At 34.3% G+C, this 21,209-nt stretch overlaps 2 protein-coding genes across 7 annotated transcripts; one reads left to right on the plus strand and one right to left on the minus strand.

The window, feature by feature from the left end:
- Window positions 1-848: 848 nt before the first annotated feature.
- Window positions 849-11,378, minus strand: LOC106134189 (neurogenic locus notch homolog protein 1). 5 transcript variants are annotated; one of them, XM_013334171.2, is made up of 11 exons: window positions 6,919-7,127; window positions 6,767-6,830; window positions 4,954-5,166; window positions 4,651-4,742; window positions 4,044-4,125; window positions 3,879-3,970; window positions 3,306-3,470; window positions 2,745-2,967; window positions 2,361-2,494; window positions 1,829-1,976; window positions 849-1,458 (listed from the first exon to the last, which is right to left on the minus strand). In XM_013334171.2, the coding sequence occupies exons 1-11, from the start codon at window positions 7,015-7,017 to the stop codon at window positions 1,226-1,228; spliced, it is 1,545 nt and encodes a 514-aa protein (XP_013189625.1). In that variant the 5' UTR covers window positions 7,018-7,127; the 3' UTR covers window positions 849-1,225. The 5 variants fall into 5 exon arrangements, with proteins under 5 accessions (XP_013189625.1, XP_060806509.1, XP_060806510.1 ...); XM_060950526.1 differs by lacking the exon at window positions 6,919-7,127 and adding an exon at window positions 7,772-7,836 and having other exon boundaries at window positions 850-1,458; XM_060950527.1 differs by lacking the exon at window positions 6,919-7,127 and adding an exon at window positions 7,722-7,777 and having other exon boundaries at window positions 850-1,458.
- On the plus strand, window positions 10,246-21,040 carry LOC106134188 (protein ABHD18). 2 transcript variants are annotated; one of them, XM_013334168.2, is made up of 10 exons: window positions 10,246-10,499; window positions 10,600-10,684; window positions 11,048-11,230; window positions 15,519-15,631; window positions 15,938-16,076; window positions 16,421-16,510; window positions 18,233-18,752; window positions 18,882-19,244; window positions 19,802-19,937; window positions 20,148-21,040. In XM_013334168.2, exons 1-10 carry the CDS (start codon window positions 10,408-10,410, stop codon window positions 20,218-20,220), a joined length of 1,794 nt encoding a protein of 597 aa, XP_013189622.2. In that variant the 5' UTR covers window positions 10,246-10,407; the 3' UTR covers window positions 20,221-21,040. The 2 variants fall into 2 exon arrangements, with proteins under 2 accessions (XP_013189622.2, XP_013189623.2); XM_013334169.2 differs by having other exon boundaries at window positions 10,249-10,477.
- Window positions 21,041-21,209: the final 169 nt, after the last annotated feature.

A 21,209-nucleotide genomic window follows, 5' to 3' on the forward strand; every position in this document is an offset into this window, starting at 1 on the left:
TTTGATAAACGTCAGGCGTTTAAAACAAAACTGCGTTTTGTTTTTTAACAAGTATTTAAAATTTTGTATATTCTAATGTTACATCTTGCGCCAAATAAAGATTTTTCTTTCTTTCTTTCTCTCTATAGGCCTTGGCAATAGAAATTTAAATCAATATGGGACTGTGCCAGTGTGCGAAAGTTGAGTCCAGGAGGCTCACCACGACGTCCTATATATAGCAGGACCTAAATTGAACTGTACTGCTTTTTCGTACCATAACATCAAAATAAGCAGTGTCAGTGTGTTTACATTCTCACATTGGCGTTCCACGTTCGATTCCCTAATGTTAAATTATTTAGTTATACATATTTTCACGAGTCTTTTTATAATTGTTGAGGAAATAGAGGAGTCACAAAAAATACTTTAAAACCAAAAACCTATTTCTCTGGTGGTCTCAACCACATAATATTTAAAAGACCTATTCAACGATACCACATCCCACGCGATGAGTTAGTGGAGGGGGAAAAAAATCCCTAACTTTAACTTTTTTGCTTAGTATTTGTATGAGAGCTACACCAAAAAAGTTTTCAAAATGTTTTTACGACTTTTTTCATTATTGATTTACATACCACCCACACCAAATTACATCTTTCTACCACATATAGTATCTGCTCTGAGTATAACCGTAGGCAGACAGATACACAGGCATAATATAAAACTTTGTATTCATGGAAGCATTTTTAAAAATATTCATAAAATTTATTAGTGAACGAAGTGCAGGTGCAGGAACTTTAAAGAAGGGAGATCGTATAATTAAGGAAGTACTTACGCATTTTTTAAATTAAATGTATTATTATGTTAAAAAAATGATTTTTCGCACAGGTTTCCCATTCGCAGTCAATATATGTAAAAAGGCATACTTATTGTACTTTAATTAGGTGCGGTGCAAACTTTATTCTATTCTTACACGATAGAATACCAATTAAATTTAATAATATTTGTTTATTTATAAAATTAAAAAATATTTGTACATATTTATTCTTAAAACTCATTAGTATGAGAATTACATATCGTTACTTTACGTAAAGCCATTCAAGTATTATTCACTGGAAGTCTTACTTCATACTTCAAAGGTATTGGTAATAATTATTTGATTATCATCACCTTTTTAAGTGTATGGCATTTTTATTATCAGAACAGTTAAAAAATATTCTAATTTCGTATTTAAGAAAAAATCGTTGATCGTTTATTCTTTCTCGGCTTCATTAGCAGTGACGGCTGGGGCGACGGCTTCTGGTTCAGATTTTGAGGTGTCTTCTTTAGGCGCTTCACTACTTTCATCAGTTTTTCCTTTGGGCGCTTCACTAGCTTCGGTTTTAGAGTCATGTTCGCCGTTTCTCTTGTAACGGTAATAGGATCGGCCTGTTGCGGCCACGGATCGGGATTCGTAGCAATTTACCAAAGCATCACCGTTGTGCCCTGTAATTAACACATAAGTTAATTATTGGGATATCTTAATCTTAATGTTTTAGATCTCTATCGTGCTGGATATTACTTTTTATCTACTTATTTACACTAAATTTTATTTAGTTTTGATAGTAAGGCAATCTTAAGGGTTACATATCGCGGAAACTTTTCTCTTTGAGATTTCATAACGTCCCTCGTTACCTATGATTAAAGTCATATTATTCTCGTAGAGTAAATAAAATTTGCAAAATTTACTATTACCTACATTCAGTAAGAAAACTCATACTGTTATACTCATTACACATTTAAATAGTATAGAAGGCGGCGTTATCTCACTTCAAGAATATCAGTTACAGATAAATTAAGAACATCAAATAATTACCTGATGGACACGTGCAAACAGCAAGATGCCGGCGTGCCATACAAACAGCCCCAGAGCCGCACTGCGTATTGCCGAGGCAAGGATCCACGCACTGGTAGCCGACGCACGCCAAGTGATCACCGCATTGGGAGTCCAGTTCACATTCACCCTGTAATGAATACTTATTGTTACCTGTTCTGAGTAGTAACTTTACTTCGAAAAATACTGACTTTCTAACTCCCGATCAGAAAGTCTAAGTAGCAAATTGTCAAACAAAGCGAAAGTTCTAATGAGCAAACAGCCTAGCTAGCTTATCGCCCATGTAGCAAAACCTCTAACTATTGGTTTGCCATAATTTCATGGCAAAGTTTTTTTCTGTATGCTTTTCAGTTTGCGCAATAATTTATATTACCTATATGCTTACCTAAGCATTTACAATTCAAATTCAACATACCTCTACCTAGCATTGTGGTAATTCTTTTATTTTTTTTCTTAAAATTGGTATTACCTAAACAATAAGTAGTTAGATCGTGGAATCTACTTATCTGTTTACCTTTTCACAAGCGACTAGAGCATTTCCGATGTAACCACTTGGACATGTGCAGACAGGCCTCTCAGCACCAGTGCGGTCATGACCAGGAGTACATTTGGCGTTGGCTCCGCAAGGATTTGGTTCGCATAAGTCACCTGATAATATAAAAAATAATCATTAATGCACTACTCTCCACATCAACCTTTTGTGAATAAGGAAAGATTTTTTAAAACCGCTAGATACTGCCAAACCAACAAGGTTTGTTTGTAAATTAACTACTTTGCCATTACTGCATTGTGGACATAAAAATATTTTGAAATAAAACGAGGACCCCACTAGGGATATATACATACTTAAACGTGTCTATATGTAGATATCTATGGAATAAAATATAAATATACTTACGAGCTTCGAATGGTCTGCAGTATGTAAATGGATCTCCAGTCATGTTCCTCGGGCAAGAGCAGACAGGAGTCAATCCTCTAAGGTTACAGTCGGCGTTAACTCCACAAGCGTTGATACAAGGGTCTATGCAGGCATTGTAGACGCAGGCTGGTTTGTAGCTCGGACATTCTCCGTCAGAGGTACATTCTGGAGTGCAGATGCGGTAAGCGTCACCGAAGTAACCCTACAATATAATTAAGAAAATACCTATTACTGAGGTACAAAAATAGGATGCGTTGGATAGCAGAAATGAATATCACCAAATTTTTTGTTATGAAAATCACCCAGTAAAAGAATGTTCACTCAAAATTATGGTATTTTGCATATATCCAGATAAACAATTTGGACTAAATGATATACATTTTGAATAATTAATAAATCCATTGGTGAAGTTCTTGTGAAAAATCAAATCAAGTGTGAATTCATTTATTTTGATGATAATGATTTTAAATCGCCCAATGAGATGCCTGGTTAAATGTTGACAAATAAGTTTAATGAAGAAAATTTCTCAATGTGGCTTACCCTAGGACATTTGCATATAGCGCGGTGAGCAGCAACTGTTTCGCAATCAGCATTAACACCGCAATCGCTGCAAGGGCTGACACATTTGAAGTCCCGGCAGGATTGAGACGCGCTACATTCCCCATCGGATTCGCATTCATGACGGCAGCCAGTCAGCGGACTACCCTGTTTATGATAACATTATAATGAGTAACCTTAAGTTATTTTTCATTCATCTCATTATTTTGTTTAAGAAGAAACGTAAATAACTGCATAACATATAGCAGGTACACTTATACAAATAGTTATATCGGTATGATAGTACCCACAAGAAATTTTATATATAAAATTCTCGTGTCACAATGTTCGTTCCCGTACTCCTCCAAAATGGCTTGATCGATTCTCATGAAATTTTGTGAGCATATTGAGTAGGTCTGAGAATCGGCCAATATCTATGTTTCATAGCCCTTAGTGATAAGGGTTGTCCACCCTTAACATTTCTTTTTAACTAGAAATTACTTTAATTAATTTATATGGCAAAACAACGTTTGCCGGGACAGTTAGTGTTTATCTAAAATTAGCAAGTTTACTTACTCTATATCCAGGTAGACATGTGCAGATGGCTTGATTGTTGGCCACGTGGCATTTGGTGTTGGCGCCACAGGGAGATGGATGGCAGGCCTCCTCTGTAATTAATTTATGTTGAGAAATAATAACCATAGTTCCACACGAAGGTAATTTTGTAAGAAAATATATTACCAGGATCAGCGATTCTGCATGATGAGAAGGGATTACCCGTGTATCCAGCGGGGCACGTACATACTGGGATATGATTACGTACCTGAAAAATCGATGCACATTCTGTCAGAATCAACACTGAATGATTCAGATTTTTTTAAAAGGAATTTTGAGGCTGAGTGAGGCTTTAAACCTATTTAAGGTTTGGAGACTCAAAAGTTTAAAGCAGTTTATATTTCTTAGTTTTGTTATGTAATAATTTTTATTCCCAAACAAACTAGCAATAGTAAGTGTACCGAGAAAGCAGCCACACTTAATTTTTTTTTATATTATTATTTTATTTTTCACGTGCCCACGTAAGACCAGCGTTGTGGTATAATACTTATACCTACTACTACAAATGCTAAGGGTTGCATTTTGTTACAAAAGTTGTAATAGGTGTAATGTTTCTGTTCTGTTATGTTCTAATGTACCGAATTAACATTTTTTCTTTCTGTCTTAGGTCTCAAATCTTCTGTTTTTTTAATGAAAAATCTTGTTTCCTTGCGACATTAAGTAAATAAATCGTATTAAAAATATGTAAAGATAGATAAACACCATAAGAATCTTTGATGATAAGAATACTTACATCACAATTGGCATTGATTCCACAGGTTCCTTCACAAGGATTGACACAGTGTTGATTTACACATACTTGGTGACTGCGGCACTCGCTATTATCTGTGAGCAAAAACAATTCGGTAATGTTGCAACTGGTGTAGGTATTGTATGTATCGGAATTATAAAAGATCCACTTTAACTATGCCGAACATATGAAAAACGTAACATCAACAACAAGCCCGAAAGTGCTTCAAGAGTAACATCACGGCTTAAGTAAATTCTTAACCCTTCAATTTAAATCATAATAGGAATAATATCGATGAAAACTCACCAACACATTCGATCTTCACACACTGCGACAGGGGATCACCAGAGTATCCTGCCAAGCAAGCGCAGACCGGCCTTACGCTACCGTGGATACAATGGGCCCCTACACCGCACGTATGGGGTCCACATGACACCAAGTTATCGGAAATGGAGCGCCCGTGTTCATAAAGATTTCTGCCATAGTAGCTTCTTGGATAGTAGTTGTAGTAACGCTCAGCTAAAAATAAGATTTAATAAAATATTAAAAGGCAGCGAACGTGGCAAACCGTAGATGAAGATTGGAGATCGGTTACAAAGAGCTAAAAAAATTGTATTGATTATGACCTTCCTTAAGACTATGCGAGTCCGGTTGATTTAGAAAAAAAAGGTAAATAGGTACATTAATCATAATATTATAACACAAACATAACAATGACCACCACACCCACTATAAAGAATAATTAAAACATAACACCCACCAACGCGCTAATCTAAATACATAATCAAGACATTTTTGACTTTAAAGGATACAAATACATCATCAATGACGATGTCTCTACAACAATAAAATCCTTCGCAACAGCTGCCGATATTTGGTTTTACTTATGCAAGTGTTATTGCGAAGAATATTTTGAAGTGGTTTGATTGGTTTTTAAGATTATTTGCGCGTAGTTTCCTCCAAAATTGATACAAACCGGTATCAATGTAGACGTTAGATTTGATTAGAAAAAAAATTAGGAATCAACGTTTGGCAATGATAGTTTTTGAAAATGCTATTAAGTGTTTTCCCCCGTTTTTAATGTACCTTTAACGTATTATTAGGTACCTGTTATACTTAAATACGTTTTTTTTTAATGTAAGCAACAGCAAAAAAAATGATACATACATATAATCACGTCTATATCCCTTGCGGGGTAGACAGAGCCAACAGTCCTGAGCGGACTGATAGGCCACGTTCAGCTATTTGGCTTTAAGATAGAATTGAGATTCGAATAGTGACAAGTTGCTAGCCTATCGCCTAAAAAAAGAATCTCAAGTTTGTAAGCCTATCCCTTAGTCGCCTTTTACGACATCCATGGGAAAGAGATGGAGTGGTCCTATTCTTTTTTGTATTGGTGCCGGGAACCACACGGCACGGCACAGCACGGCACGGCGGAAAAAAAATGATCTGATTCCGAAATAAAATTACACGAACTTCTTTTGAGATAACCCTGGCATAGTATATGAACAATGACATAAAACCTTATTTGGATATAATAATAGATCACCAACCAGCTCATAGCTTAGTTACCTTGGTAAATCACAAGAATGTTAACAACACCGCCCACGTAGGACCTTCTGTCCTTGTGTCCGCGGTTGTACGGAACTGAATCATTAACATGGAGCTTTGTCAAAGTGTAGGCAGCAAGACGATTCCGCGTGGTCAAGTAAACCTCGCGAATTTTGCAACATATGCAGTTTATGAACTAAGTAGATAGCTGTAACCATGCTTTAACCCTCATCGTCAAAAAAATGTACGTAGACTACGTAAACTAAACGTACTAGACTTTGTTTGACCTCGGGTCATGATTTCGCCAAAATTCAGAATTTTTTTGTGCGGTTTTACCATAACAGTCTTCACTTTTTTAATGATCAATATTATTACCTATGAATAATATTGGTAAGTAACTAATATGAAAATATTAGTTGACAATAAAAAAGTACCTACGTAGCTTTGCTTTTACCATCAAAAATCATTTGTATATAAGATAACTTGATCCAATAACTTTATCATCTTCAAAATATTGAAAACAATCAAACCTACGGCTGAAAATAAACAATATACAGTAGCTACTTACCAACACCAAGGTGCAAGCAGGCGAGAAGCACCACTGTCTCCAAAAATAACCGGCTCTCGCCCATCTTAGAAAAAAAAGTAAATTTTCTATTAATTAGATGTTTAGCAGGTGAACCAAAACCGTAATTGCAATACTTTAAAATAACATCTTACGTAGTATTTGTACTTATTGTCTTTGCAATAAAGGGGGTATGATTTAGCCATACACACAATGGGAATCATTGTACCCAAACTACATACGGAACGAAACATAAAAGCTAAGGGTGCACACACGGATCAAAAGAATGGCCAGATTGTTGAAACAACTCCAGCAAAAAAGGTCTGTATCATGCCCTTTACAATACGCCTTAAATTAAATCCAAGAAACCTACTTCTTCTCAGAGATGTGTGAATGAAGCACGATGAGTTTTGTTGAATGAATACAAATAACTCAATGATACTGCGTCAGTATCTTTGTCAGTGGAATGAATGATTCATGATTACATACAAGGTTGAATAAACACAAGCAGATGTTAACTATAAGTACAACTTTAACAAACACAGCGAATGGGCAAAATCCTTGCTCAGAAAATTAATAATTTATAAGTTATCATGAACACAGGACCCGAAGAAAGTCCTTGTAGGATAGACAGGGAGGAGAGCGGTATGCATGTTCGTTATATCTTGACATCTAGTACTTATGAAAAGAAAAACTACCATCAGAATTGAAATGTTTTTTTTTTATAAGTAGCATTTTCACCTACTCACGGAGTTATGTTTGAACTAAGTAAGAATTTAGAAGAACTTTATTATTAAAAATGTAAAAGCAAAATCTTAGTAAGAATGTAGTAGGTAAGTACAAAATAAATTATGAAAAAGTAATTATTTTAAATTTAACAGTTTCGAATGCATATATTGCGAATTATTCGGGAGGTATAATACAAGAAATCCCGCCAAAACACTTCACTCGAACTCACTATGATTTGAATTATCACGACCACTAACACACGCTTCCAGTGACACTTACGTTTGTCCGTCTATCTGATCGAGGAAAACAAGCCTCTCTGCAAAGTTCAGCCTCCTTATACTAAATGTGGCGCCTACGCTGCTTCGGTAACACGTTTGAACTATTTTTTTAATTTTCAACAGGATGATTGTTTACTTTTCTATTTTAGGTAATGTATCAGATGTTTAAAGAGAGATCGCATGTTAATTTATGTGTTACAGATCTCCATAGGTAAGTGAAACCTCTCTTAATGTCCCATTTATGACAATTAAATCCCTTAGCTTTGGGAGTCCAGATTTTGATTCATCAGACATTTTCTCTTTCTAAATCTAATTTAACAACGTCTTCAGTGAAATACTTCGGGTAATAGGTACAGATAAATCTAAATCATACGTTATATGATATTTTGCCACTATCATACCTTAAATGGTACATTGTGAAAAAAAAAATTATTGATAAATAGATCTGTGCCAGTGATGTACTATACCTAGTTACATAGCTAGGCACCTATGACATAAGCAGATTCATCTAGTGATGTCTGGTAGCGAAAAAAAATGCTCAAGTAATGTCATTTAGGTACTCGTCTTTTGAAATCAAAAACACAGAAAGAGAACCCGGACTTTTGCAGTTCGTAAAGTTCTCTCTACTTACATAGATACTTACTACGAACTATGAAGAGGTGTCCTTTACTTTCGCGCCATATAAGTATAACGTATTAGGCTGCGGCTCCACTGAGGAGGAGACGAGCGGTGCGGACAGGAGACGTGTGGGGATCGACCAATCATATTACATGAAATCCACATCTCGTCTCCGCTCCGCTTCAATGGAAACAGTCAAGCGGAGACGAGTGGCGAAGTGACGTGGTAGAAATCGACAGCTCTGCTCCTCAGCTCCGCTCGTCTCCGTCTTAGTGAAATCACGTACCTCTTTTCACAGCCCTGCTCCTCTCAGCTCCGCTCGTCTTCGCCTCAGTGGAGCCGCAGCCTTAGACTCCGTCATTATACGTAAGTACCCACGTTTATACGTAAGCATTGGTCACTCATACGAAATGACGTCATTTTACTATTTAACGATGACGAAAGCCGGATTTTAGTTTTGCCTTTTCCAGGAATGAATCAAATATTACACATTATTAATTATTAGGGTACCTACCTTACAAATTTTATTGTGGCTCTGCTTTAAATCTAAGGGCTATGATAGATCATTATCTAGGGACTCTATAAATTCAAACTGTAGGTCCATAGTGTGCGATAATATTTTTGTATGTTTAGATATTTTATTAATCCAAACACATTAGTAGGTTTGTTAGATAGTTAATATTTTCACTAGAAGTAGATATATAAGAACTTATCTATTTGGCTCTTAAAAACTTTTAAATATAAATTAGTATCGAAAAAGGTCATAATGACTTAAATAGGTCATTCGTTTTCTTATATGGAAGCGATGGGTTATATTTGAAGAAATGAACGGATAGAGGTAGAGAAGAGGTAGCTCATAAATACCAATTTTAGCATATCGTTTTGGTAGCGGACATAGGAACAGACTATTTTTCAGACTCTGACTCAATCGAATCGTCCCACGTAAGATTACGTAAGATTGATATCAATCTATAAGTAATAAATACCAAATAAATTGCTTTCTGTAGTAAGCTTAAAATTAACATGTTCCAAGAACTGTTTCTTTTTTACAAATTACCTACAACCTTATTACAATGAGTAAACGTCCCATAAAACAGAATTATTACGTTTCATTATTGGTATTTAATTTATAGCGAAATCTATATTCAAAATATAGTCAAACATCGGATCACATATCTTTTCAGTAACGGCTACTTTATTTAAATTATTTCAAACTTTCATACCTACATCCTGCATGTTACAAAAACACAACGTATTTTTAAAGGGTGCGGTAAAACCTTACAATGTAGCGCGGTAAAGCTGTAGTGTGAAATTAGCAACCCGAAGGGTTGAGAGTTTGAGACTAAAACAAAGCCAAATTTTTAATCCAACCAAGCTTATCGTATCGTAAATCGTGTATTGTTGTTATATATTTAGGATAGATTTGGAATACATACTACGTTACTTACAAACTTTTGTACTACCTATTAGGTACCATTTATGGTACTTACAAAATAAGTATCAATTTAATAACCATCTTAATCCCAGTGGATTCAGAAACGGAGCAGGAGCATTTCTTATAGCTCATATAATTGTTGATATCTACGCCATAAATTTAAGTAACTTCCAAAAGTTTTTAAAATGACCGCCAAACCGCCAATGGCGGAATAAGTTTGTCTATGGTGGCAAAATAAAACAATAAATCATCAGATTAAATATATGGATAATATGGACCTATTAGTTAGATACGTACACTACATTTGATTGAAGGATTAGGTAGGAACATAAAATTTAATCACCTTCGCAGACATGGATTTTTTTTTATGAAATGTGAATAAAACAAAACGCTGCAAAAAAAATAAAACAGCTGATTTTGTCCATGGTTGGCCGAAATGTCAACAGAAAAAAAAACGTTTGTTGACATCGGCTCTTTCATTTCCCACAAAATGTATTGAAAAAGACATAAAAAGCTAATCTTGAAATTAAATTTGTGCAAGATAATATCAGCCTAGCTGTGAAATTCCCACCCATTCATGGAAAATGTCTGCAAGTAAACTAGATGCCGTATACAGAAGTATCCTGCTCACAAAATTCTTCACTAAAGGATGGGGTAAACCTGAAAATTTGCGTAGGTTAGAGAATCGTAAACATGTCTTTTTGTCCATTTATTTAGATAAACGTGCCCATGTTCTTATATTATAAAGTTAAATTAACCATTTTTTATGATTTAAGGTTATTTGAATTCCGAAAAGTGGTTTCTAATCGTGACGAGTGTTTCAAATTAATAGAAAGAGATTACCCAGTGACAATTACCAAGGTGAGTATATTTAGAACAACAAAGTAAACAAGTGTGTAACCTCTACAAGCTGAAAGTGACTTTTAAATACTACCTTCTTCAAATAATTTAAACTATATAACCTGAGATTGCGCATGTTAAATTTAAAGTAAAACGGTTACCATCCATCTATAAAAGTGAAATTTATATCTAAAGAAGTGCATGAGTGTCTGTATTTTATTTGGCTTGGGATACTCCAAACAAGAGGAGAGAATAACTGAAAATAAATATTGTTTGACCTTGAGAAATTAGGAAAGAGACAACTCTTAACATGTATAAAATAGCAATAAATCCTAAAGTGCATAAAATAAATGTAAATTTATAAAGTACACAAAACATTTTCAGGAAGAATGCCTCTCTGATTGCCGGTTCGTGGAAGGCTACTTTATGACTCCACTAGAGAAATTCCTTCCCGGTATAGTTCCTGAGATAGCCCAGAAGGCACACTTCCAGGCGCTCTTACCTGTACACTGGCCGGAACCAGGAGTCAAACCAGTATGCTTACACTTGGCGGGAACAGGCGACCATGTGAGTTTTCTGTTTCAACTATAAAGCCACAAATTCTTATGTGCAGAAAGAAGGTCTTCATACACTTTTTAGATAATAAAATCTGTATAATTAATATTATAGCATACTAGAACTATCATTATAATACTTTGCACAACTGAATAATTATATAACATCTTTTACTTTGTCATTGAAGGTTAAAGCAGATGTTTTTTTTTCAAACTGAACATTGGACCACTATTATTATAGACAACATTTTAACATTGGGTTGGAAATAGTTTATTTTGAATGGCTGGTGCTTATTCAAGCAGTTGCTTCTGGTTTCTCATGCAGCATATTGCTATTGCAATAGTCTGCTTTAATGCTGCCTGTGTGACCGGAAACCCACATAGGAATATGTAGGGATCAAAATTTATATAATATTTTTTGGAGTTGTTTAAGCTCATTCAAAGCAATGTCAAGACCACTATTGCTCTAAATACTTGGTAGTAGTTGTAAATCATAGACCTGAATACTGGTCAAATTCCAGCAAGACATGGAGCTTGTATGTCTGCCCACAAAAATTGCACCCCATACAGTGCTATCTGATGAATAGACATTTTTTTATATTGTGCAATGTGACAACTGCTGACAGAGTGAAGTAATGCCTCTCAATATTTATGATGTTTAATTGTAATTACCTTTTAATAACATATTGCAATTTTCAAGAGCACAAATATTAGTAATTCTCGCATACGAAATCACGGGCAAGAGTAGTTATTAATTTAGATGACTTTATTAATCTTGTTATTGTCATAATGTATTGATAAACAAAGTGATCCTTTTGGCAGCTTAAATCTTTGATACCATCCCAATATATTTCACATCACATCTATTTATGGAGTTTACTACTTATGACAGTGTTTGTTAATAACCAATTTGATTTCTTTTCACTTTATTTATATTATTTGGCTTTTATCAATCACTATCTTTAAATATTTAAAGACAAGATGTCAAAAAAAAAATATTAATTCATATTGAATTGCGAGTAGAAAACTGAAAAGACTTCTCCAGACATTATGTACACCATCAAATTTTAGATTTCATGAAATGAAACAATATTTTATACCATTCACGTCAATTTTTTTCAAATATTATATGTATTGCACTCTCAATACTCTCATTATCATTCTCTTGGCGATGGTCCAAGCTTTTTTTTCTCTGTTGATGAGTTTTAACTATGACCACGATCAAATAGCAGGTTCTGCAATTGCATGAATAATTTCGTAAAAAAAAAACTAAAATTACATGAAAATCGGATCAATTGGTTTGAGTTTATTCGCTACACCAATATAAATCTTTTATCTTTATTATTAGTAAGGATTATTAGGAGGAGCGCCGAACACTGAGCCGATGACGCATGTAAATCTGGCGGGAAAGTGAAATATGAATAGTAGGTATATAGAGTATTTCTCTGACGTACGTATTGTTGTCCTAGTGTAACTTCAATACGATGCTGACGCTAATTGGCGCGAGCTCATAGTATCTCAAGAATTTTCGCGTCATGACTACACAAGTAGGTACCTAATGTACTGGTACCTACTGTGGTAACAACATTTGGTGGAAAAAAGCTACCATAGTTATGAAATATAACATCGCCTAAATGAAGAATCCCAAGTTTATTAGCCTATCGCTTAGTCACCTTTAACGACATCCATGGGAAGGACAGGGAGTGGTCCTATTCTTAAAATGCCCGGTACCATACGGCAATTTTAAGTTTTATTTGTTAAATACCTATTATTCCAAAAAAGTCTGAGAACCATCCTAAAATTTATATACCTAAGTACTTAGTTATGTAAACAACAATTGACCTCATTCAATATATTATACTTACGTATCTAACATTCTTTTATCGAACCCAATCCCACGCGGAAGTCATCCACAGGCGGAAATTGTTTTGTTTGTATTGTTATATCTGGGCTGGGGAGCTATTTTCAAATTTGGCGTCTCACTCAAAAACGTAGTGGCGAATTATTTGAACGCGATCTCGGATGAAAACTATTCCTAAGTGAAAAGTTCAATCGGTTGCAAATACATAAGACTTTATCCCTTATGGGGTAGACAGAGCCAACAGTGTAGTAAAGATTGGAAGACACAATCAGCTGTATAAAAAGTAGCTACAGACAATTTCTATTGTCAAATAGAAATTGATATAGTAAAAGAAAATAGTGTGGTAAGTAATTTTGGTATAAAGTTCAAAAATCATGTTTGGACGATTAACACCGGTGATAGTCACATATTGACACTGATTATATTGTGGTGTGATATCTTATCGCAGTGGCATGATGAATGGGTCACATTATATAAAAATAAGCCTTCGGAAAAAATCGATATCCGAACAAATCTTGTTATTGTAAATTTTACTTTATCGTCTAAATCATATAGTCTTCATTCATTTAATTTTTAAAAAAAAGTTGTACCTAATAGAAACATTTAATTCGTCGAAAATTAAGTAGCTGCCATAAACATACCTATCAGCTATGCCTATCATATGAAAAAATCCTTATATTATGAGATGTAAGTAGTTTCGCGCTCATTTGGCGAAAAATTTTCAAATATATACTGTAAACTGTCTTTGGAAGCCGTTAATCGTTTTTATAGGAAAAATCTACTTTTTGTTAGGAACTTATTAGCATTAGGTACTACCTAGTCATAGTTATTTTTAAAATGGTCCAGTTGGAGAAACCAAAACTTAAAACTTGAGATATATGTGATCTATTTACTTTGGCAAAACTTCATTTAAATCCAATATATCATTTGCAAATGAAATCGAAACTAAACTGCGTTGTATGAAAAGCATTAACTCCTAAACTCTTTAAGGTAGAGGGCTTATTCACTAACGTTGATATGAATATGTACGCATATTATACGAAATCTTCCCTTTCTCTCTCTTCCTCTATCTTTAAGGTAATTCGAAGTCACAAAAAGAGAGAGAAGACATAGGCCTTGTCAATAAATTATTTTTTAAACAGGAACAAAATCAGTCCACGATTTTTTGAGATAGTACACGTGCAATAGTACACGTGCGGATTGAGAAAATAGGGAGACATTACTTTATAATAATATTATAATGTTTGGATATCATTTATAGATGTAATATTTTTGTTGATCACTACATATTATGTACTAGCTGTGCCCGCGACTTCGTCCGCGTGGAATAGTTATTTTGGGCATCACATTTATTTTTGCAAACATCCTCCTCGGCTTTATCTATTATAGCTGCTAATTGTTATGCGACTTGGCGACGACTTGGCCCACATCATTACCCGCGACGGAACGGAGACCGTATATAGTGAGATGAGAGGCCTTTGCCCAGTAGTGGGATCTTACAGGCTAATACTTTACTTTACTTTAAAATAGTAATATCTTCTAAGATGTTCATTGAAATTAAGTGATATCAAAGACATTTGTGTTTACAATTAAATACTCATAATCAACAACAATCTTAAAAGATAGACATAATCAGCGGTCAGGCGGTCACGCGTATTAGAAAGAACGCTGGTTCGCCGAATTAAATGTTTCGCTGCAAATTGCTTATAACGACTATATCTCAAAACCTATTCGTCTGATTTATATACTGTAAATGGCAATTTTAGTCTACATGAAAAGCCGAAAGTAATAAACATATTTATTTGGATAAGGATTAATACTGAATTAAAGAAAATTGGTTTCAAAATAACTTTTGTTTATAATGAAAAAATAATCTTAAAAAATGAACATAAAAGTGGTTATTGTAAGTAAACCTTAAGAGATAGATATATGCTTTCGCGGACTTTTTTGTGGCAAAAAATGAGTACTTCACATCTTTAGTACATTGTTTTAGTATATCTTTGTTGGTTTGCGCAGCGTTCGCGTGGAAAGCTCGCAGATGGCCGACTCATTCAACTTTCACCTGCATTGTTGACGTTTCCCGTAGGAAATCCGGGATAAAATGTATGCCTATAGCCTTCCTCGATAAATAGACTATCTAACAGTGAAAGAATTATTCAAATCGGTTCAGTAGTTTCTGAGATTAGCGCGTTTAAACAAACAAACAAACAAAACAAACTCTTCAGCTTTATAATATTAGTATAGATGTGTATCTCAAAAAATCGTGGACTGATTTTGTTCCTGTTTGAAATGATGGAAAGTGGTTTTTCTGAGGAAGATTTATGCTATCCGTGCGAAGACGGTGCGGGTCGCTAGTATTACATAACTAAAAAGGGAGGTCTTTAAGATTTCGAAACATGACAATTTTAAACCTCAACTATTCTTCTATCTTTTGTTGCAGTTCTTCTGGAGGCGCCGAAACCTCATGGTGAAACCTCTCTTGAAAGAGGCGGGCATCGGTGGTATTATTCTGGAGAACCCCTTCTATGGATTGAGGAAACCCACCGACCAAGTGTAATTATTAATAAGTATTGTAATCTTGTATGAATAAGATAAATATTGATAATATTTTTGCAAATCAGATTCAGTCCTCACTGTTCTACAAAATTTTCTACATAATAAGTATGTAATGTACGCAAAATATTTTCATTAGCTCGTTCGCATGCATGTAAGATGTAAATAGCATGTGATTCTGATGTTAAGCATGAAAGCAAGACGAAAGAAAAAAAAGACTGATGCATTATTGTAAAACTTCATCCAAATCCCTTTTAGAATAAAAGATGAGTGTTCTAAAAACTTTTTTTTCTGTGTTTGTTTCAGTCGTTCGTCTCTCCACAATGTGTCAGACATTTTCGTGATGGGCGGGTGCTTGATTCTTGAATCCCTTGTCCTGTTCCACTGGTGTGAAAGAAACGGCCTTGGACCGCTCGGCGTCACTGGACTTTCCATGGGCGGTCACGTATGTAGTTGATACAATACTCGGCATATAACTTGACAAAAATTGCGGTTTAAAAATTATATATCTACCTGTTCACTATGCTTCCCCGTTAGGCTTAAAAAGACGTTCAGTTTTGATTTTGTTAAATTGTTTGATAAATAATAAAACACTTTAAGCCAATTCAAGTAAAGATGCTTGCTAATTTATGTATCAAAATTGACTGTAGTGTTTTGAAAAGTATTAGTGTTTAAGTTATTCACTCCCAGATCATAGTCATTGACGGACCTCGGGCTCCAGAGTGAACGAGACAAATGCAAAGTTGTGTGAATAAACGTTAATTTTCAATGATTAAAATTGTCCAACAGATGGCGTCACTAGCGGCCACAAACTGGCCTAAGCCGCTAGTGTTGGTCCCATGCCTCTCGTGGTCAACGGCGTCTGCGGTTTTCTTACAAGTATGACTATTTGTTTCATTTATTTTGTTAAAAACTCAAACAGTTTATATTATTTTACTCAATTGAAATTGTAAAAAGTTGTGAAACAGGGGACGTTTTGACGAAAGGTCAAGTTATCTAAACCGACAAGTTACATGAAGTGATAATTAACCTTTTAACCGCGCGAGTCGCATATATGCGACAAATATTGCCGTGCCCCTACCGCCCGTGTCGTATTTCTGCGACAGAGAATATCCATGATTTTTTCGTTCTATTATCGTCCTATTAACTTCGTGGTATAACTAAAACTATTATTGAATAGAGCTATTTATTACAACAATTACTTAAAATTATGTTTCATAGCTCTAAGCATTGAAAAAACTTAAACAAAAATAAGTAATTGGCTGCTCGGACTTTTCTTCGGTGTCTATCGCGCGTGTCGCATAAATATGACCATAGGGATGGGATTAGTAACTGGTATATGTAAACATTTACTTGTTAGCTTAAGGTGGAAGCTCCGATGTAGCCCGCGAAATTCAAATTTTTATGTGTTTTTTGTAATTTACTTATCAGTGACAAGTTGTAACTTGATCAAAATACGATTTGCGACAATAACAAGTATAACTTTAAACATAAGAATTATTAAAACGGTCGCTCCATTCGCTCTCACAAAGAATTAGTCAAAATAAGTTAGATTTCGGAAATTTTACTAATTTTCACTTAGAGATAAGCTTTCACCTTAAAGATGAATGATTGTGATACAAGAAGGCTGATTTTAAATAAAAACATAAAAACTTTTTGACTTTTTTTTATCGATACAACGATTACTCCTCCTTATTTATTGTAGGTATTATTTTATCGATTTGTAGCGGCGCGCTAGGGGCACGACAATTGATATTTAGCCAAGCGCTTAAAAGGTTAATGTTAATGAAGAGAAAGACATATGCTAGTATCGTAGCAAGTGGAACGATGTAGTCTCTACCTACCTCTTTGGGAAGGAGGTGTGATTATGGTGTGTAGGTTGTGGATATGAAGTTTCTACGAGATTGGTTATTCACTATCCGTAATGATTTTCTAAAGGGTTTCTCAAGGAGGTGATCAATCGCAAAATCATTTCACAGTATGTATCATAAATAGGCTCTCTTTAAACTGCGTCTGAATCATCTTGTCGGTATTTTATTTTTGGTGTGAATGTTGAGAAATTTATACAATAATAATACTGCTTAAAAATGTAAGAGAGATGTATTTTTATAATAACTGCTTGTAGAAATAAAAATGTGTTTTTGTTTTTTAATAATTATATTACTATGTTTATGTACATAGCTCTGATGCACAACGGACCACAACTTTTCAACGACCTCCAAAGATGAACTGTACGGTACTCTATGTAGGCTACGAAATGGTATAAGTTCATTCGATGCTTTAAATCATAGTTATTTAAAAAATGTATGCTTTTTGTTATAATGATAAGCATGTTATTGAAAGCTAGAAACGTCTGAAATATCTGCTCTTACCGATGATAACTAATTGATAAATTTGTTAATAAAATATAAGCTAAATAGTATAAACAAGAACATAAGTTATAATGCTTGATTCTCATGTAACCGAAGAAAGTTATTACTCGTAAAAACAAAATTGTCTTACAATATATATGTATATGTAGACAGCTAGCAAGGATTCATGAAATCAGAGATGACGACAAAAATATGGTCCTAAAATTGATTGATTCTTATTTAATTCCAGGGTGTTATGTCTCAATCAATAAATTGGGATCTTCTGGAAGACCAGTACCTTTCGGACGGCGTCTACAGGGAAAAACTGTCCAAAATGGTGACCATAGTTGACGAGGCGTTCCTGGCCGGTAAAAAATTCGCTCAAACATATTCAAAGAAAGTAGAAAAAGAGGAACTGACACACGCACAAACAAACAAATCCATGAATAGTGATAAAAAAGATAATCTAGATATAACGTACAAAGAATCTAACGGCGCAAACGCCACAGCTCAAAATATTATAGATGTAACGAAAAAAGTACAAGATTTAAACTTGGAAGTGCCTAAACATAACAAGAGTGATTCTTTAGCGCAAATAGAGAAACTCAATGTAGAACTAAAGAAATTGCTCGACGAAGGTAAAATAAGCCACACTCTGTATCATAAGTTAACGTCCAATGAAAAATTTAATCTACACCCCGACGATATAGACAATATTAACAAATTAAATCAGGAGGATGTCAAAGAATTAATACTCAGGTATAAAATCGGTAAGGTTTAATTTTTATTATTTGAATTGTATTTTTATGGATATTTTCTATTGCATGATGATCGCATGGCATTGCAATGGGTATAATATTTTTTTAATTCATTTCTTACTAATGTACTTTTTTTAACAGACAGTATAAAGAATGAGACTGCAGATACAGAAGAATATGCTGCTCAAGCTACAAAAGCACAAGTACAATTAACACCAGAATCTAAAACAAAATTAGTAGATGTAGAAGTGGACAACAAAACGGTGCCAAAAGTGACTACAGCTACCTTGGCGGTGAAGAAACCAGACAAAAGATCATGGAATGTGTCTGATCTAACTTCGGATTGGATAAATTTGCCGTTTATAAGGTCGAGTGGGAGGAAGATAGATATAAGCAAGATCCATTGGCGGGACAGAGAGGCACTGCAGTTCATGAGAGGCATTATGGACGAGTGCACACATCTTAGTAATTTCTCTGTGCCATTCGACACTTCGTTAATTATAGGTATGTTTTATGTTAAGTTTTAAAATTTCAGCCTGTATGATCAGGGCAAATTAATAATTCTACTTTCAAATAAATTACAATTACTGTTTTAAATGCTCCTCTTTCTCAAATATGGTCAATCAGAAAGATACATTTTTTCAATGTCCTCCCGTCTTTTTTTATCTTGAAATTCGTCGACTTACTGGGTACATAACATCAATGTCATTTCCCCCCATTTTCTTGCTATGTTAGTGTTTTTTCCATATTATACTCACATTGAAAGAAGATAATCTATTGGCAAGTTATTTGTTTGTAAATAATTTTGGGCTTAAAGTATTGTTTTGTAAAAGTAGGTACATCAAAATTGATTGCTATGCATATCCTTTTTAGAATAAGTTACCTATTTGTACAGTTGCATAATGTGTCGGTATTGTTGATGTGTGTCATAAATAAATAAATTATACTCTCATGAGTAAAATCACCTGGCAAATGTTTATTTTTCCATACAATTATTGAGAGGGCGCAAGTGTTAGGGCAAAACATAATTTAAGGTTTTTCCATACAGTATATTATTTCAGCGGTATGCGCCAAGCACGACGCTTACGTGCCCCGCGAGGACGTGGGCACCCTGGAGGAGATCTGGCCGGGGGCCGAGGTACGCTACGTGGACGCTGGTCACGTGTCCGCTTACATACTGCACCAGTCGCTTTTCAGGTATGTGGTGTAACTACATCGACCTTTATTATCTATAAAAAATATTAATTAATTATTATTATCTTAAAATTATAGTTTCCTCAATATGTTAGGTAAATTCGGATTTTCCAAGACCGGATAAAAATTTTTTGTACCTAGTTACGTTGAGACCGCAGCAAGTTTTCAAAGGACCAAATTATTAAGTCAAAATATCAAATATTTGTTTATTAGATCCTGCATCAAGGAAGCATTCGAGCGATCTAAAAGGAAATGGAAAGACGGCAAGCACGTGAACTGGCGATAACATCTGTGGAAGAAAACTCAACAAATAAGAGAGCCAAAAGGAACAGGATTTAAAAAAAAATAATGTAATGACTAACACAGGCTCACCTCATATAAAATAACGTTCTATCTTTTGGTATTTGCCAGACGGGTATATAAATAAGCGTAATAGATACTATATAATATCTCAAGGTGCTATTAGCCCAAAATTAAGATATTTATAGTTAAATTGACAGCTCATTATAGAAAATTACAATGATTTTAATGAATTATTGTGATATACAATTTGTGTGGTTTTAAAATAGGATCAGTGTTGCCTTTATTATGTGAACGTGTTGCTATGTTGTACCAGATTATATCAACTTTTGAAAAAAAAACAAATTAGATATATAAAGATAAAACTAATTGCTCATTGGTAAACATTTTATACATACCGTACCAATAAATAAAATTGACTGCTGTTCGTTTTACAAATATTTTCTATATTTGATGGCAATAAAAGAAAGTTATATTTTTACAATGACTTTTATAACTCAGAAAAAATACATTTTATAGAATATTTTACGAGGAACGTTGCCTAAATAGAAATGCATTCAAATTTACTGCTTTCGTTTCGAATAGTTAATTTTTTTCCGTAGATAATGCAAACTTTTGTTTGTTTTAATTCCATACTGTGAAGTACAAAGTTTATTTGAATCGAGTATGTTTTAGAGTTATGTAAACGTGCAATGCTTTTTAGATGATATTTATTGTAGAGAACTGAGTGTACATAAGATTTATTCTCTATTGAGATTGTAAAGTGTAAAATGTATTTTTATAAATAAACATTTGTTGTTATTAAATTCTGTTACTTTTCTTTATAAAACCTTGAAATTCATCTTTTAGCCGATGGGCTAGCAACCTGTCACTATTTGAATCTCAATTCTATCATTAAGCCAAATAGCCTATCAGTCTTTACAAGACTGTTGGCTCTGTCTACCCCGCAAGGGATATATGTAGACGTGATTATAT

Source organism: Amyelois transitella, chromosome 22, assembly GCF_032362555.1.
Source record: "Amyelois transitella isolate CPQ chromosome 22, ilAmyTran1.1, whole genome shotgun sequence".
NCBI lineage: Eukaryota > Metazoa > Arthropoda > Insecta > Lepidoptera > Pyralidae > Amyelois > Amyelois transitella.

Bases quoted from the DNA above. Each gene is read 5' to 3' on its own strand.
- LOC106134189 (XM_013334171.2), bottom strand. From the start codon at position 7,017: ATGTTTCGTTCCGTATGTAGTTTGGGTACAATGATTCCCATTGTGTGT. The intron at 6,831-6,918 runs GTAAGATGTTAT...TTTTTTTCTAAG, and splicing joins ACAATAAGTACAAATACTAC to ATGGGCGAGAGCCGGTTATT. The intron at 1,977-2,360 runs GTAAACAGATAA...TATTCATTACAG, and splicing joins CTCTAGTCGCTTGTGAAAAG to GGTGAATGTGAACTGGACTC.
- LOC106134188 (XM_013334168.2), top strand. From the start codon at position 10,408: ATGTCTGCAAGTAAACTAGATGCCGTATACAGAAGTATCCTGCTCACA. The intron at 18,753-18,881 runs GTAAGGTTTAAT...TTTTTTTAACAG, and splicing joins AATACTCAGGTATAAAATCG to ACAGTATAAAGAATGAGACT. The intron at 19,938-20,147 runs GTATGTGGTGTA...TTTGTTTATTAG, and splicing joins CTGCACCAGTCGCTTTTCAG to ATCCTGCATCAAGGAAGCAT.